This window comes from Conger conger, chromosome 8, assembly GCF_963514075.1.
Source record: "Conger conger chromosome 8, fConCon1.1, whole genome shotgun sequence".
Lineage (NCBI taxonomy): Eukaryota > Metazoa > Chordata > Actinopteri > Anguilliformes > Congridae > Conger > Conger conger.
Genome location: NC_083767.1, coordinates 61633522 through 61652910, shown reverse-complemented (window position 1 = coordinate 61652910; position 19389 = coordinate 61633522). Strand labels below are relative to the sequence as shown.

The 19389-nt window shown below is 43.0% G+C and overlaps 2 protein-coding genes across 2 annotated transcripts; both read left to right on the top strand.

The window, feature by feature from the left end:
- Window positions 1-281: 281 nt before the first annotated feature.
- On the top strand, window positions 282-6003 carry LOC133135623 (potassium voltage-gated channel subfamily A member 1-like). The gene has a single exon (XM_061252778.1). The coding sequence runs from the start codon at window positions 282-284 to the stop codon at window positions 1758-1760; it is 1479 nt and encodes a 492-aa protein (XP_061108762.1). The 3' UTR covers window positions 1761-6003.
- An 11405-nt stretch (window positions 6004-17408) lies between these two features.
- Window positions 17409-19004, top strand: LOC133134552 (uncharacterized). The gene has a single exon (XM_061250752.1). It carries the CDS (start codon window positions 17409-17411, stop codon window positions 19002-19004), a length of 1596 nt encoding a protein of 531 aa, XP_061106736.1.
- Window positions 19005-19389: the final 385 nt, after the last annotated feature.

The following is a 19389-nucleotide window of genomic DNA, read 5'->3' as shown; positions in this document are numbered from 1 at the left end:
CTGCTGAGCTTGCAAAGATAGCAAGCGTTCGACCCATTCATTCCTACTCTTACGCGCTCTCCTTCCATCTTTCCAGCGCTTCCTGAGCAGTTGCAGCGCGGAACAACGATGATCGAGACATCAAGGTAGGCTGGGGGAGCCTACTAAAGGAATACGGTAGACAGGCTTTTACAATAACACAAATTGGAAAACAGAAAACGGCGATAGACTGAATGTCTGTTGAACCGGGTTAAACGGAACCCTGCACATCACAGAGTCACCACACCATTCAGAGCGGCGGAATGACCGTGGTGGCTGGAGATAACATGGACGAGACCTCGGCACTGCCCGGGCACCCGCTGGACTCGTACTTCCCTTACCACGACGACCACGAATGCAGCGAGAGGGTGGTCATCAACATAGCGGGGCTTCGCTTCGAAACGGAGCTAAAAACCCTGGCGCAGTTCCCAGAGACTCTGCTGGGCAATCCCAAGAAGAGAATGCAGTACTTCGACCCGCTGAGAAACGAATACTTCTTTGATAGAAACCGTCCGAGTTTCGACGCCATCCTTTACTACTACCAGTCCGGAGGCCGGTTGAGAAGACCGGTGAACGTACCCCTGGATATGTTCTCGGAAGAGATAAAATTTTACGAGCTCGGGGTGGACGCGATGGAAAGATTTCGCGAGGATGAGGGGTTCATACGGGAGGAGGAGCGTCCGTTGCCTGAGAAAGAATTCCAACGCCAAATGTGGCTTTTGTTTGAGCACCCCGAGAGTTCAGGGCCAGCGAGGGGAATTGCTATAGTGTCTGTCATGGTCATTCTGATTTCAATCGTCATATTCTGCTTAGAGACTTTACCCGGACTGAAAGAAGACCCCGCGGGCCGTATGCAGGTCGTGGGCAACAGTACATTCTACTACAAACCAAATATATTAACAGATCCGTTCTTTATTGTGGAGACCCTCTGTATCATCTGGTTCTCGTTTGAGTTGATAGTGCGGTTTTTCGCCTGCCCCAGTAAGGCGGCTTTTTTTAAGAACGTGATGAACACTATTGACGTGGTGGCCATCATTCCCTACTTTATCACACTGGGGACAGAACTAGCGGACGATCAGGAAAACAAGGAGGTGAAAGGCGAGCAGGCGACGTCCTTGGCTATCCTCAGGGTAATCCGTCTGGTCAGGGTATTCAGAATATTCAAGCTGTCGAGGCACTCGAAAGGGCTGCAGATTTTGGGGCAGACCCTCAAAGCCAGTATGCGGGAGCTGGGACTTCTCATTTTTTTCCTATTCATCGGTGTCATCCTGTTCTCCAGCGCTATTTTCTTCGCCGAAGCCGAGGAGAGCGGCTCTCACTTCAGCAGCATCCCCGACGCCTTCTGGTGGGCAGTGGTATCCATGACGACCGTAGGATACGGGGACATGTACCCGGTGACGATAGGGGGCAAGATCGTGGGCTCTCTGTGCGCGATCGCCGGTGTGTTGACGATCGCGCTTCCGGTGCCTGTCATCGTCTCTAACTTTAATTACTTCTACCACAGGGAGACCGAAGGGGAGGAGCAGGCCCAGCTTTTAAATGTCAGCGCACCGAACATCGCGTCTGACTCCAATTCGAGCCGCCGCAGTTCTTCCACCGTCAGCAAGTCAGAATATATGGAGATCGACGAGGACATAAACAATAGCATTGACAATATACGAGAGGCAAACCTCAAAACTGGAAACTGCATCGTAGCCAACCAAAATTGTGTTAACAAAACCAAGCTGCTAACTGACGTATAACCTTAATTCCCGCCGCCGTTCGATTCAAATGAATCTTCCTTGTATAGCCTGTTCTGTAATTAGCATATATCCGAAAGCTTTATTTGCCTAATTGCGATTATTAAGCTCAGCGAGATCAAAAGAGGAAAGGGAGAAGGCTACATGAAAGATGAATATCTTTTATTTTGAAATGGGATCTTTCCAAGTTCGTAGCCTACAGGATACATCGGTTAATCTGGGTGATTAAAATATGACTGTACAACGCATCCACTACCCCGGACTTCTTTCAATTGCTTGTCAAAACAGACTAATTATTGGTTTTAAAAATATATATGTTATGCATGGACTGATGCAGCAACCTGGAAAGAATGTCTTCTGAAAACGCACGCATCTGCAGCTATCGATCTACGTACTGCATCGTGACAGGTGAACAAGCTCCACTAACCAGCCTAAAGCACTTTAACGAAACCACAAAAAGACTGGTCTATCGCAGCGCAAGGAAACGATCGTCTCCAAGACATCTACAATGCTGCTACTTTATCGCAGATGCTGTAATTTCAGAATGTTGCCAGGTGGACCATGTGAGATGCTGTGCCCTTTATATGCTCGATAGCACAATGGCAAGAACGGAAGAAAACGTTAAATATTAGCATGTTCAGATACTCTTATTTTTTAATATTGGCATGCGTGAGACATTACCTCATTGCAATTTGACATTTTTGTTGTTTGATCCGAGTTTTATTATTATTCTGATTATTCTTATTCTTATTCTTATTAGTTTCTCAGTTGCTTTCACCAAAAGTGCACTAGTTATGAATTATTTAAGTTGTTAATAATTTAAAAGTATTTAAGTGCTGAATGTTAAATCCATAGGGAACAGTGAATTCTGCAGATCATAGCATGTCAAAAGTGCTCCGCATTATAGCCTAATCGACTAAGGTACTGTGTATCCTAGTATATTTAATGCATGACGTCAGCATTAAGAAGCTTGCGGCAATGAATGATTTATTGAACGACTTTTTTCCTCGTTATTGTTCCGGAAGTTAGGAAGCACCGTGCCCGTGGTGTGTCCGAAACATATCTGTGTATGAATCCAAGGCCAACACTGGATAAAGTTATTTTAAACCATGAAAAGATTAAACAGAAACAGAACAAAAAACGGTATATAATATAACCTACACTCTGCACCCATTACAGTCAACAATATTTTATGGGTGCACTGCATGGACCTTCTATGAATAAGGAAACTGAAAATGACAATGTAAATGATGCATCCGTATTGCATTATTTTAATAAGTTTGCTAGTGCCTTTAACCCTGTAACCCATTGGATCGTTGAAAGTGCCTCATTGTACAATAGAATAACACAGTTTAAAGTTGACGTGGGAGCGATTCTTTACTCTATTGCACTATAGTCAATGTGTTCTTCAGTGACCAACAGACGCCGTAAGCTCACGTCAGCCAGCGTTCAGAACGGAAAGATAGGAGTTGAATTCTTGGTTGTGGCACGGGAGCAAGAATGGCACCACCGCGGAATGTACTGAAATTAGTGTCTGAATCAAACCACCGGGCTGCCATGTGACCGTTCACAATTGGCTCTGTACTGTATTTCCCCCTCCATGAAAATCCCAATATCACTCCAAAAGCCCTAAGCAAACGATAAGCAACCAACAAGAGTAAAAATAATCAATATCTACCAACTTTTGTGCAACATTTAGTCATTTTCTTTCGGTTGTCTATAACTCAGTGTGGTCATATGATTAAATGCAGTGCTTGTTATTCGTAATGCTTTACTGTTCGGCTACTTGTCCGTTTTGAGACCACTGGGATGCCGGGAAGAGTAACGTAAGCACTTAGTGTGAATGAACCCCAGACCCTTCTGAGGTTCTGACAATCACAAGTTATGCCTCGCTGTAGGATTACAGCATTTGAGTCACAAAATGGTCGACTTTTTAGTTTCTGTACGAGGATGCCAGGTATTCAAGGGACATCATTTTCAGCCCATCCCCACCCAAAAGAAAAAAGGAATTCAATTAAAAAGCAAAAAAAAAAACAAACAGAAAGGGCATTATCCAATCTTAAAAGTGAATTGTCTCTTGTAAGATATTCTGGTATACTGTTTGATCCCTTGGACAGTTAACGGCTTTTGTTGCGGTTGCCTGGATACCATGAGCTCCATGTTGGGACAGATATGTATTTTTGTTCTTGATCTGGCTTGGTCCTCCACAATTTTACATTCGCAACAGTTCATATGTGGTTAAAGTGTGTGTTTTCGGCTTTTATCACAGGCTTTATTAGTTTAGTACCTGTATGCTGTGACTGCTTGCAGTCTGTGTCCCACAGACATGGCCAGACGCTGGGTATCTTCCCTGGTGATGCTCTGCCAGGCCTGCACTGCAGTCAGCTTCAGCTCCTGCATGTTTCAGGGGCTAGATTCCCGGGGGTTATCTCTTCAGCTTATGGGACGCATGTTTATTTGGATTTAGATTTAGATTTGGGAATGACATGGCCAGTCAATAATGGCCAGTTTCTGCCTTTACAAAACACATTTGTTGCTTTAGCAGTATGTTTTGGATCAATGGGCCTCATGCAATAATATTTTTTTACTCTTATCATGCATTTCTAACTTCTTTTGTATGATGGGCTCTTACGAGCGTGTCACGTTGGGTTCAACAAATGCTTCTAACTGCGAGGAAATTGTCCAAAATGAATATGTCTGTTATAATATAGTTGAGGGGTTCTGTCGGATAGATGGCCGTGTGATTAACAAGAACCAGGAATGTCTCACATTGTCCGTGCCTGATCGACTAAACTGCCGTTCTTCTTCTTTTCTCTTTTTTTTCTGCCAAACATATGGTGGATTGTTGATATATTTCACTCCTAAACAGTCCACTAAAATTTGCTTACATGACAGGTCAGGGCCACTCAAAACATTTTTTTAATTGAATTGAAAGTTCAATTGAAAGAAAATTAGAGAATGTGCCATGTTCTCTTAAATCACAAATTTTAAGACATTTAAGTGATTTAAGAACAAATCTGTTCATACGAGTGGTCCTTGCACGAGGCCTATTGTCTTCCTGTAGGATGAGTTTGGAGGCATTTGCTTGAACTTGAGCTGAAAAGATGCTTCTGTACACTTCAGTATCCATTCTGCTGCTGCTATCAGCATTTACATTATCAATGAAGGCAAGTGAGCCATCTCCTGTGCCAGCCATACATGGCCAAACTATAACACCCCCACCGCCATGTTTCACAGATGTGGGGGGTGCTTCGGTTCTTGGGCAGTTTCTTTTGGACGCCACACTGCTCTTGCAATCACTCTGATAGAAGTCAACCATGGACTCATCTGTCCACAAGACCTTTTTTTCAGAACTCTGCTGGCTGTTTTAGGTATGTCGAATCAAACTTTAATCTGGCCGTCCTGTCTTCGAGGTAACCTAGTGGCTTGCATCTAGCAGTGTAGCCTCTGTCTTCCCCGGACAGTAGTCACTGACACAAACACAGCTGCCTCCCGAAGAGTGTTTCTCACCTGTTCAACAGGTGTACTGTACTGTCCAATTGGACCCTTTGTGAACACTGAGCTCACCAGTGCTCTCTTTCTTCTTAATGATGTCCCAAACAGTTGATTTTGGTAAGCCTAAAGCGACAAGGCATTGTTGCGACTGACAATGTCCAATGGATGTCACTGGTTGCAGTGACGTCTGGTTTATACTCTGGGTGACTGGAGTGAGTTTGTACTTTTTTTGCAAAAACGACCACAGGCAACAACGGAACATTCATGGAACATTCTGCTTTTTCAGTCAAGTGACATTTTGGACGATAAACTGGCCTATGTTTGGCCACAAAATGGCTTCCTTGACATTCATTTGAAAAACACCAATAACAGTCTCGACAAAGGCAATCAAAAGCCTATAATCAAGACTACATACTCAACCTACACTAAGGGAGCATTCCAAAACATCTGACTAATCAGAAACACCTGTGAAGCCATATGTCCCAAACGTTATGTGGCCCTGAAATGGGGGGACTATGTGTAAAAGTGCTGTCATTTTTTGACATGGTGAAACCAAAGTGTATGAAAAATACCCTTAAATAAAAGCTAAGCATGTGCACTTTAACCACATGTGAAATGTTTGATTACCAATCTCTAATTGTGTAGTATAGGGCCAATTCAATTAAAAAACCCCAAAAACAGATCTGTCCCAAACATTATGGAGCTCACTGTATTGTTCATATGTTGTTCTTAGTTTTGTTTGCACCTAGTTTGGACTAGTTTGGCATTGATGCATGATGGTGAAATATCTACATTCTCCTTATGCACCCAGAAGGAACACTGAAACAGCGCTTCAACAGCTTGATGTTTAATGTAAGCTCACCACGTTCTGAAGAGCACAGGAAAGAGGCCGCTTCCACCAGAACCTAACGTCCGTTCAACGGTAGTTTTTCTCTTGAGGAATGTGTTTTATGATTAAGGTTGCTTATTGACTATCGCAGACACTATAACACTTTAATTGATGTGAGTTGGACCAAAACAAGAAAGAACTGCACAATGTCCCTGTGTTCGGAAGACCGTGTTGGCTCACGATGGTCCAAACAACTATTCACTCTATTAGGTTCATAGTCTCTCATCAGGAAGGAAAGGAATTAGACTTTACACACACACACTAAAACCAAAGCTGAGGTGGAAGTATTTTTTAGTTTAATGTCATGAAATTTGCACTGTTCGGAACATAGTGAGTTAATGTGGAGTTCGGAACACAGTGATTTTACATTACAACATGCAGACATTCAATGTGACAAAAATAATATCAATCAACTTTATACTATTTATAAATTAATGTTTAAAAAAGTAATGTAGGTCAACTTGCTAGACTTGTATTAGTGAGATGAATAAAATATATCTAATTCATTCTTGCACTGGAGGTTTCTGAAATGGCGTGATGTTATGAAGGCATGAATGAGCTACAAGGCTCATTCTCACTGAACTTACTCAATTGCTGTCCATGGTCCACGGTACAACTTATTTCTGCTGCAATGGCTTCACGTTTTCTACTCGAACATCAACTTACTAGGCTTGTTTGAGATGAGCTAGGCCCTTGGTACACAAACTCCTGTATCCAATACTACTACTACTACTACTACTACTACTAATAATAATAATAATAATAATAATAATAATGCTACTACTACTGCTACTACTACTAGTACTACTACTACTACTACTACTACTACTACTACTAATAATAATAATAATAATAATAATAATAATAATGCTACTACTACTGCTACTACTACTACTACTAGTACTACTACTACTACTACTACTACTACTACTACTACTACTACTACTAATAATAATAATAATAATAATAAATAAAGACTTAATTCACATCAATTTGTAGTGAGTGTTATAGTATTTCTAGGTGTTCTCATATACCCCCCCACATAAAATCCAAAGAATAATTAGCTGGCCAAACATTATCAATGGTCTCAAAATTATAATTAGCCCAAATTTCCAGATGTAGGTCCAATTTTATACACAGGTAAACTAATATATAGGCCTATATCTCATTGTACACATCTTACACAATAAAGTGTCTGCTGAATAATTCTGTTTTGCCTCCATATTTCAATTAATGTTGACATCAACCATCAGAATGGAGAAAGAATTTGATCTAAGTGACTTTGACCGTGGAATGGTTGTTGGTGGCAGACAGGGTGGTTTGAGTATCTCAGAAACTGCTGATCTCCTGGGATTTCCACACACTCTAGTCTATAGTTTGCAAAGAATGGTACAAAAAAAACAAAAAAGAAAACAAGACAGAAACGCCTTGTTAATGAGAAAGGTCAGAGGAGAATGGCCAGACTGGTCAAAGCTGATAGGAAGGTGACAGTAATGCAAATAACCACACATTACAACAGTGGTACGCAGAAGAGCATCTCTGAAGACACAACGCATCATAACTCTAAGTGGATAGGCTACAGCAGTATTAGTCTAAAAAAATAAGTCTAATAAATACCTAATAAAGTGCTCGGTGAGTGTATAGGTTTACATGTAAGAAAATAATATTCTCATGAATCCAGGAATTTCCCAGCAACCATAGCCTTAAATTTGCAACACAATATAGCTAGTGTACCCACCTCAGTTGTAGACAAAAAGTTAATGGTGCTATTTTATAGATCTTTCATAAATCAGTCCTAACCTCCTCAATGATTTCGTGGTACAGAAATTTTAATGTGCAAAACCAAGAAATTGACTGCGATATCGTGAACGCGATATCAGCCATTGCTAGACGATGCGAGCAGGCTAGTCAACGAAGAAGTATCTGACTTTTTTTCTTTTTTTTTGGACTCCTCTCGCCTGTTTTCAACGCGAGCCGAAAGTCATCTCAAAGAAGCCTACTGTCAAGTAGCTTACGTGATCCCGTCTGTCGGCATTAGAAGAAGCAGCTAATGGCTAGCTGCTTTTTCTGCTCTCGCAGTTCCATGTCCATGTGCTTGTTAACAAACATCTTACCTTCCATTCCGTGCTAGCCAGTAATACACAGTAGCGTATTTAGTCATGTTGGTGGGGAGTGGGACACAGTGTCTGAAAAGCCCACTCAATTATGTACTCATGACTTTCGGTTGTGATTGGCAACTAAGTAGGCTAAGTCGACGGATCATGGTACTCGTAAATTCACCCGGAAAATCTGCTCTGAAATCAGTTCTGAAAACGGTCAGAACTCAAGTTTGCCTGCAGGACGACTAGCTAACATTATCGTGTTAACACTAACGTTGACGTTGGCTAAAGTTCGCTAGCTTTCTGTAGCTAACGTTAGTGATGTTACTAATGTAGATACTCGTTAACTATCGTTTCCATTTTCGTAAAATTAATTACTGAATGTTAATTAATCCCTTGTATGAACTTGATTATCACCTCGTTTAAAACCTTGAATTTAACCACGATAAATATAAACAAAACCGGACTTAGTCATCTGCCTCTCTATTTTGATCAGAACTTAACAAACATATGGTACCATAGCAACATACTGAGACAGTAGCCACTTAAGGCCTGAAGTAGTTAGTGCCTGCAAAAAAAGTTTTATTTTGAGTGTGAATCAGCCAAACATATTGCCGACCCCTGCTTATATTTTTCTCCCACTTCATAGTGGATTATTCCTTACTTGTATCATATGTTTGCCTTTTTGCTCTTTGCTAGCTATTACATTAACCAAAATTGGGCCTTTAAAACAGAAAAGTGGAATCCTCACTTGGATGGAACGATGGGTGGCGTTGTGATGGGTGGGGATGTTGTGGTGAAAGTCGATTCCGATTATGGTTGAAACCGTAATCCATGGACAGATCGATTAAAATCAACAGACGATTCTCAGATGAAGACGTTCCCCTTTAAACAAATGTACACCTGTAAAAAGTGAGAGAAACATATTTAATTTCCTTGTGATCCCTGTTGCTTCCCAGGGGAAGGCAAACAGAAACAACGACAAGGACTGTGGGAGTAAATGAGAATCATTAAGACATCCTTATGCTTGGTCTGAAATTCAGGTTTATTTTGATCAATGATAATAATCGACATGCTGTGGTAGGCTGTCTTGTGTCCATTTCCTGATGTAGGATACATTTTGGAACGAAATGACACGATGCAATGACATGGTGGATGACATCACATTAATGGTGTTGAATAGACTTGTATTATTGGCAAATCAGTGACAACAAAACCATGACTACTGTAACTGGACTACCTGGACTTGAGTGTGTGTGTGTGTGAGAGTGAGTGAGTTAGTGAGTGAGAGTGAGAGTGTGAGTGTGAGTGTGAGTGAGTGTGTATGCATGAGTGTGTGGCTGATCAAGGCACTTGGATATTGTGAGCAGGGTGTTTGCATACGTAAAACTACAGGGCATCTGTTTTTTCCCTAGTATGCGGGACCTGCCAAGCCATGCTCTCTTAACCAATACATGGAAGCCATACTATCAGTTTTTCATTTGCTTATTAATTAATTAATAAGCAATTAATAATCTTATTAATTAATAATTAATTATTAATTGCTGAATTAATCTTTAAAAAAATGCTGCAAAAGATTAGTTTGTTATCAATTTGATGGGTAACTATCTGCATATATTGTCAGATCTTAGGGAAAAAAAAATCAGTTGCGCCCAAATATGTTTTGAATGCAATTAGTTGGTGTGTCCTAATACCATGGGAGCAAATAATATACATATATTTATTAAAATACTGTTTACTGTATTTACTGTATATCCACATTGAGAAGTGGCAATGCATATTTGTTTGTTTTTCATCTATCACAGTTTCAAAATAAATGCTAACCTATCCAAATACTGTGGACACAAGTTCTCATACTGTAGGTGCTTGTGTCTTGGCTGATGATACAAGAAATTGTACCACAATATAAGTCCTCCTCTTTGGTTCTTTGACTTGTCTCCGTATAAAAACCTGATTTAGTTCTTCATGGAGCCCTACAGCATAGGGGTGAAGTGTGGAAGCCCCCAGACAAAGAACCTTTGGACTGGGCAGGGTTCTTCCACGGAATCACATGGACTCTTTTCCGAGTACTAAAAGCCTGTTGCAGGGCTTTATAATCCACTGACAAGCCGGTCATTGAATCAGATAATTACTGTATATAAGCATGCTCACCCCAGCTCTAACTTGCATCTTAGTTATTCCTTTGTTGACTTTATACAGTATTTTTTTACACATATAGTTCCCCTGGAGTAGTGTACTGTACATTCTAGCAAAGGAAAGAGTTTGGTCGGGCAGATGCATCTAGAAGGTATTAAGCATTTAAATGGCATTTACAGACCCATCAGTACATGTTGTGTGAGGTTCAGGTTTCCCTTTGCACTGTGTTTGATTCAAGGAAGCAACTCTGCCCTCTCTTATTCTTCCTCTGAAGTACTGTATGTATATGGTGCTACACAACTCCTATTTCAGCACTGGGTAAATACTTTGTTCTTTCTCTCTTTTTGCAAAAGATTAAATCCTATGAGGCTTACAATTCAGCAAAGGTTAGAGGTTAGAGGTTAAAGGTTATCCCCTCATCGACCTATGAAAAAGCGGCGTTTTGTACTCATTGAGTTTCCAACATCAAAGAAAAAACTTGAATTTCTGCTCCTAATCTGCTACTAACGCCTGTAATCCTGACCTCCGAGACAGACATAGTTAGAGGTTTGGTGGGATCCCGTGTGATAGGCGGTGTACAATATGACTGTGGAACTTGTACCTTGTACTGGGTTTTATTTATTTGTTTGGTATTGTTGGCCAAAATGAGAGAGTCTTTTTTAAACAACTGAGGAAGGGACCAAGATTAGCGATGGAGAATGTTATACACAGAGTATTTTTATGAGCCTCATCATTAAGCCTCATATTTGTAATATGATCTGATTGACAGAAGTACAGGGTGAATGGTATAAGCACAGTTTATAGAAAAACACTAAAGGGTAACGCCAAAGCACAGTTTATGGAGAATACCGAATAAAGAGGAAGTTTTATTGTCACCTATTATATATATATATATATATATAAAAATAAATATATATATACTGTATATGTGTATCTTTTTGCATACGATGTAGAATATACTGAAAAATAATCAGCCCTAGATTGTAAGATATTTTTACATTTACATCTATTAACTTGACAACAGCTGATATGTTTTGAAATACATGCTTTATACTTATGCCATTCTATGTCTTTGGATTTCCTATTTTTGCAATTTATCAAGAAATAGGAAATACCAGTTTATTTCACATTGACTCTGTTGGCATAGCATTATATTGTATATGCATGTGTACAAATCTGAGGCAAGTCAAGTCAGTCAGAACAGGTGTAAACCAAAGCATAATATGTTACTAATGTGCATAATATATTATTGCAAAATGATAAATGTTGTTTTGTATTTTATTTCAATGACATTTCAAAAGAAGATTTTCTTTGTTTGTATGAGTTGCTTTAAGGAGGGAAATGGTGACAAAATGTCTGAGGATGCTTTCTATTAATCTTGAGCCTCATGGGTGTAAATACATGCAAACTGACAGAATTTTAGTAGATATAGTAAATGAAATTATTTTCAACTGAAAATGTTTTTTTACAAAATCAAAATTGATTGCACACTACAGAATTCGATATATCCACAACAATGTTATTTACAAATTGCACATTTTCAGTCTCTTTGTTTGTAACTTAATATATGTGAATGACACTGGACCCTAAATAATCAGTTCACATGTTCCATAAGCTGAAACATCATAAGCTTTCATTCTGCTTATCTGACTTAAAATCGGCTAACCTAGTGCAGAAAAATCACGTCGACTGATGAATGATTTTCTGTCAAGGTCTATGTATGATTTTAAAAAGCATAGACACATATCTGAATGGATATTTTATATCAGACTATTTTGTTCCTGTTGGACATATTCTTCTTACAAGGACTTACCTTTGAGACGGCCTCCTGTTTATGAAGGAACTGCATGGCTATTTAAAAACTGCATGATTAGCCATCCAAAAATTCACTATTAAAACTACAACCATCCCAAAATTCACTATTAAAACTACAACCATCCCACAATTCACTATTAAAACTACAACCATCCCAAAATTCACTATTAAAACTACAACCATCCCACGATTCACGATTAAAACTATAACCATCCCACAATTCACTATTAAAACTACAGCCACTCCAGAATTCACTATTAAAACTACAACCATCCCACAATTCACTATTAAAACTACAGCCACTCCAGAATTCACTATTAAAACTACAACCATCCCACAATTCACTATTAAAACTACAACCATCCCACAATTCACTATTAAAACTACAACCATCCCAAAATTCACTATTAAAACTACCAAGACAATAAGTGTTTTCCAGCTCTAGCATTTGTCTACATAAACAGTTAAAGCCAGATTCCAGTGTTCTATATTATCATTATTGTAATTATTGTTATTACTAGTATTATTATTACTATTACATTCCATAGGATTATTACAATCTGTTGTATTTTTAACTTTTCTCAGTATGATCTGTTTTCATTTATACTGTCGTAACATGAAGATATAAATTACACCAGACAGGACTGAGAAGTACTTGGCTGTAAAAGACATTGGCCAGAGCTCAAGATAGATTTGCTGCATCTGCTGTGTGAATCCTCCGTCCCTTTGAATAAAATAAAGCCAGTGTGTTGGATTGGGCTTTTCTGTTGCCAGTCACGCACACGTTTGTGTTAGTCCAGAGTGAATGGGACACCAGCGGAAATGTGTGGGATGAACTGTACTATAACACTACTGTGTGTTTCCATCTCTGCGATGGTAGTACTCATTGTTTCTGTGTGCCCTAAGTTGTTCATGTTATTTATATTTGTTTATTTGGTTCATTTATTTTTTATTTGGGACTCTGGTACACTGAAGGTTTAACACACTGGTGAAAGTGTAGTCTATGATCTATGCAAGAGTTTCCACTGTTTATTGTCGCTCATGATTTTGTCATATACAATATAGCATCTGATTAAAGCTATTTTTAATGATCTGATCCCTGGCATTTTTTGCTTCGCATTAATAATAATTTTGCTGATGCTTTTATCCAAAGTATCTTACAGTAGATTAGACAAAACAGGGACAAGGGTCTTGCTTACGGGCCCAACAGCTGTGTGGATCTTATTGTGGCTACACCGGGGCTTGAACCACCAACCTTCCGGTTCCCGGTCAAGCACCTTTGCCACTAGGCTGCAGGCTGCAGGCTGCCCCCCGTGCCGCGGGGATGTCTCAGTAAAGAGGTGTTTTATTGGCTGTGAGAACGATTTCAATGGCCCTGTCTGGCAGGTCCCCTCAAAAACAGTTTTTTTCTGGGGTGGTGGGGGCTAATGTGAGATCTTTTCAAGGGGCACTATATCCCTGGTGAATCCCCACTACTCAATGACTGACAATCTGACTCTTCCCTATCCTGACTCTATCCAGACTCTATCCTATCCTGATTATCCTGACTCTTCCTTATTCTGGCTTCTCAAATGGCCTTACGAGTAGCTGGCTAAATTTGAATCACTAAAAAACTCAAATTTCCCACTTAATTATGAGCCATTATTAATTAATCCAGGTACAGGGTGATGTAATTTATTAGAGTATTAATATGCCAAATCATTTAAAGTGTGTTTGCATGAAACAGGCATGATCACAGTCAACTTAGTTTCTCTGCTAAGATACCATTACAACGCACATCAGCCAACATGATTCAGATCCTCCATGTTTAAGGCTGATTCAGATCCTCCATGTTTAAGGCTGATTCAGATCCTCCATGTTTAAGGCTGATTCAGATCCTCCATGTTTAAGGCTGATTCAGATCCTCCATGTTTCAGGCTGATTCAGATCCTCCATGTTTAAGGCTGATTCAGATCCTCCATGTTTAAGGCTGATTCAGATCCTCCATGTTTAAGGCTGATTCAGATCCTCCATGTTTAAGGCTGATTCAGATCCTCCATGTTTAAGGCTGATTCAGATCCTCCATGTTTCAGGCTGATTCAGATCCTCCATGTTTAAGGCTGATTCAGATCCTCCATGTTTAAGGCTGATTCAGATCCTCCATGTTTCAGGCTGTTGCATCATCGCTGGGATCAGATCAGGGGGAATTTGTGAGAACTGAAAACTGTCCCCCCCCCCCCCCCCCCAACCACCCCCAACCACCCCCACCCCCTGCCTCCCTCCCCCGCAATCCTCGGGCCATCGCCCACCAGGTCACCGTGGAGACCCCCCCCCCCCCCCCCCCTCCCCTCGCTACACGCTGCTCCGAGTCCACTCTCCCGCCCACTTGCGTGTTGTGTAAGCTCCTTCTCCCATCCCGGTATCGTCTGTCTGAAAACCCCGCGGCGACTCTCTCCGAAAAGCGCACGATTCCACCCCCAGCCCGTACGGCTCGCTCCCGTCTAAAACCGTGCGCACGACTGCGCCCCACCGTCGCGCATAAGAGGGGAAAATGACTCAATTCATGCGGGGAAACGGCCCGTTCGAGAGGCGCGCACGGCTTTGATGGATGCCTTCTCTTCGCGAGTCATGCAGTTGCACAAAACCTCATAAATGTGTTTCATAGCAACGGCAGAATGGCAGTTTTTTTCTTCAACGGCTCAACTGCAGTGCGCACTAACCGCCATTTTTTATACCTCTCCTGGTTGTCAAGGTTTTTTCATGCTCTTGAAATTGGACAGATCTGTGATTGAAAAGCACTCCATTTAATAACATGGACACGTGCATGGCTGAAAGACGGGGCAGGCTTTCAAATATTATTTTATATTTCGAATTAAGGAAAATATAGAATAGAAGCAGCTTAGAAATAAACTGGTGAAATAATACTACAGAGACATCGTTTTAACTAAAGTATACACCCAACTAACTGAGAAGACTTGTCTCAGAATTCCGTGCCTACTTATGCAGTTTATCAGTGTGCGACCAAATAGGACTTGACAAACATTTTTGTCTAATTGTCTCATTTTAAAAGAAAGCTTCTTGCGTTTTGCCTTATGCTGTGTATTTGCTTTGCAAATGGGCTTATTCAGGGTAATTTATTCAACACATGTACTTGAAAATGCTAATGGCTGTACCAGTGGGAATTCATCTCGGAATATGTTGCATAAATTGTGTAATCATGCTGCACGTTCAGTTCTCTTTCTCTACCAACAGCACGTTAACAGCCTTGCGTTAATTTGCCCTTACAAGACTTTCTCTAAAGGGATTTCATTCTGTTTGTAAATATTTCAAATAAATAAACTTGCTAAATGAATACTTACCAAATTAATTCCCACACCAATAATACCACAGTACAGTTATAATATATCATCTGCATATACAGTACATATAAAAATACAATACATACAAGTGAAAAAATAAATGTAAAAAAATTGCACTTATGATGACTGTATGTTTTGCTTAGAACAGCACTTCATGTGTATTTTACTAGTTATGAATGTGATGCGGTAACCTGTGGAAGAACCTATGCACTTGTAACTTTGGATCACTTTGGATCACTCATTCACTTTGGATTAAAAGCATCTGCCAAATGACAAAAATGTAAAATGTAAATGATGCTTGAACATGCATATTCACATATTAATAGAAATGGCATGTGTAGAAAAGGCGGAATATTACAAACAGAACATGCACATGACACAGGTAAAACTTTGCTAGAAATGCCATTGTTTTGGTTCACTAATACAGAACCAAAATACTGCTAAAGAGCACACTGAAGCTGGGTGCATCTTAGAAACGTACACTCAGATAGCAAATATCTTTGTCATCACAGTTAACTGCAACACACACACACAGCTGTTATTTCCAAAAGGAATTTTGTAGAGTAGTCTGTTTTTTGGCTGCCCACTGTTGAATCCTTGGCTCCTTGCAAAATTAAGAATGCTTCACAGCTGAGAACGTGAGCCAGTAATGATCACACTATATCCAAATAATAATACAACAATTAGTTATTTTGCTGTTGCTTTTCCAAAGTTTTATAGCTTTCAGTTTTTTTGGCAAATAGAGAGAGCTCAAGTCTTATCCTCACATGATCAGCTTATTCCTTACATGGTATCAGTACACATCTTGCCCACTCAGTTTTCTCAAACAACTCTGAAAAAGTACTTTTACTTCAGTATTTCATAAAAAAATGTTTTCTTAACTCTTACACAATTACTTCCTCTGGAGGAGGACATTCACTTTTATTCAAGTCTCTGTTTGGTGAAGTAACAGGATTTGAGAAGGGTTTGCAAGTGGCCTACTCTTTACACCAAGGGCAGTTATTTTGTTATTGATAATCATAGCAAAATCTTTTGAGTAGGAATAATTTATGGTTTTGCTGAGCGGGTGAACATTCACATCACGCATAATATCATCAAGCTTTTTAAACTTCTGAGTGTGTTCTGCAGCCAAAGGCCCAGTTCACACTACAGATAAATTAGGTTGTCACTCATTTTAATGTTAAATAGAATGTAAATGGTGTTAATTTATATAGCGCCTTTATCCAAAGCACTGTACAACTGATGCTTCTCATTCACCCATTCATACACACCTTCATAGACACACCAATGGCGATTGGTATGTAAGGCACCAACCAGCTCATTATTTGGGGGTTGGGTGTCTTGGTCAGGGACACTTCGACACACCCAGGGCAGGCGATTGAACCGGCAACCCTCCAACTGCCAGACTGCTCTTGTTCCTATACAAATGTGTATAACAAAAATATTGATAATTATTATAGTATTATTTAACTGTTATATTAGCTAGTCTTATATTGGGTGGAACGAGGACCAACAGGCGTATGTGGTGTGTGGCTGTCACCGGAGTATGGACAGGGCCTGTGGGGCACAGCGCTCACACCCACCTCCAGCGTCCGCAGTCCTCCAGCGTCTGCAGTCCTCCAGCGTCCGCAGTCCTCCAGCGTCCGCAGTCCCCCAGCGTCTGCAGTCCTCCAGCGTCCGCAGTCCTCCAGCGTCCGCAGTCCTCCAGCGTCTGCAGTCCTCCAGCGTCCGCAGTCCTCCAGCGTCCGCAGTCCTCCAGCGTCTGCAGTCCCCCAGCGTCCGCAGTCCTCCAGCGTCTGCAGTCCTCCATCCTGAGAAGCAGCCAGTTCTCCTGGCAAGGAGGGCATTCCTGCTCCCGCTGGTCGGCCAAACCCAGGCGATGATATTTCTGATGATATTTATGAGCCGAAGGATTTATGAGCCCGTTCCCTTTCCGGGGGAATTAACTGCCCCTCCCGGTAACGGCCCAAAGGGGCAGTTTCTCACCTCTCATTTGCCCTGTCACACTAAATCCTTCCCTGGTAAAAGCTCAGGGTACTGGGCCAGGAGCAGAACACGGCAACAGAACCCACACCCTCCACCAGCCCCCACCAGCCTCCACCAGCCTCCACCACCCTCCACCAGCCTCCACCACCCTCCACCAGCCCCCACCAGCCTCCACCAGCCTCCACCACCCTCCACCAGCCCTCACCAGCCTCCACCAGCCCCCACCAGCCTCCACCAGCCTCCACCACCCTCCACCAGCCCCCACCAGCCTCCACCAGCCTCCACCACCCTCCACCAGCCCTCACCAGCCTCCACCAGCCCCCACCAGCCTCCACCAGCCCTCACCAGCCTCCACCAGCCCCCACCAGCCTCCACCAGCCCCCACCACCCTCCACCAGCCAGCCCCCACCAGCCTCCACCAGCCTCCATCAGCCTTACATTAGCCCCCACCAGCCCCCATCAGCCCCCACCAGCCCCCACCAGCCCCCACCAGCCTCCATCAGCCCCCACCAGCCTCCACCAGCCTCCACCAGCCCCCACCAGCCTCCATCAGCCCCCACCAGCCCTCACCAGCCTCCACCAGCCTCCATCAGCCTCCATCAGCCCCCACCAGCCCTCACCAGCCTCCATCAGCCCCCACCAGCCTCCATCAGCCCCCACCAGCCTCCACCAGCCTCCATCAGCCTCCATCAGCCCCCACCAGCCCTCACCAGCCCTCACCAGCCCTCACCAGCCTCCATCAGCCCCCACCAGCCTCCATCAGCCCCCACCAGCCTCCACCAGCCTCCACCAGCCCCCACCAGCCCCCACCAGCCTCCATCAGCCCCCACCAGCCTCCACCACCCTCCACCAGCCCTCACCAGCCTCCACCAGCCCCCACCAGCCTCCACCAGCCTCCACCAGCCCCCACCAGCCCCCACCAGCCTCCACCAGCCTCCACCAGCCCTCACCAGCCTCCACCAGCCTCCATCAGCCTCCATCAGCCCCCACCAGCCCTCACCAGCCTCCATCAGCCCCCACCAGCCTCCATCAGCCCCCACCAGCCTCCACCAGCCTCCACCAGCCCCCACCAGCCCCCACCAGCCTCCACCAGCCCCCACCACCCTCCACCAGCCAGCCCCCACCAGCCCCCACCAGCCCCCACCAGCCCCCACCAGCCCCCACCAGCCTCCATCAGCCCCCACCAGCCCTCACCAGCCTCCACCAGCCTCCATCAGCCTCCATCAGCCCCCACCAGCCTCCATCAGCCTCCATCAGCCCCCACCAGCCCCCACCAGCCCCCACCAGCCCCCACCAGCCCTCACCAGCCCCCACCAGCCTCCACCAGCCTTTATCAGCCCCCACCAGCCCCCACCAGCCCCCACCAGCCCTCACCAGCCTCCACCAGCCCCCACCAGCCTCCACCAGCCTCCATCAGCCTTACATTAGCCCCCATCAGCCCCCACCAGCCCTCACCAGCCCCCACCAGCCCCCACCAGCCTTACATTAGCCCAAAGCACACGGGCGGCCTGTAGCGTAGTGGTTAAGGTAAATGACTGGGACACGCAAGGTCAGTGGTTCGATCCCTGGTCTAGCCACAATAAGATCCGCACAGCCGTTGGGCCCTTGGGCAAGGCCCTTAACCCTGCATTGCTCCAGGGGAGGATTGTCTCCTGCTTAGTCTAATCAGTCTGTCAGTATGAGCTTTAGTTTATACTTCATTTCTGCCCATTCCCACATGCTCCACTCCATTCACTGCAAAGATTCTGGCCAGTCAGGAACACTGACCTTGTGTTTAAGACATGTGCTGTAGTCTGTGTGGTTTTGTTGTAGTTTGTGTGGCTTTGCTGTGTGGTTTTGCTGTAGTTTTTGTGGTTGTGCTGTATGGTTTTGAT

Excerpts from the sequence above, each read along its gene's own strand:
- LOC133135623 (XM_061252778.1), top strand. The coding sequence starts at position 282 with ATGACCGTGGTGGCTGGAGATAACATGGACGAGACCTCGGCACTGCCC.
- LOC133134552 (XM_061250752.1), top strand. The coding sequence starts at position 17,409 with ATGATATTTCTGATGATATTTATGAGCCGAAGGATTTATGAGCCCGTT.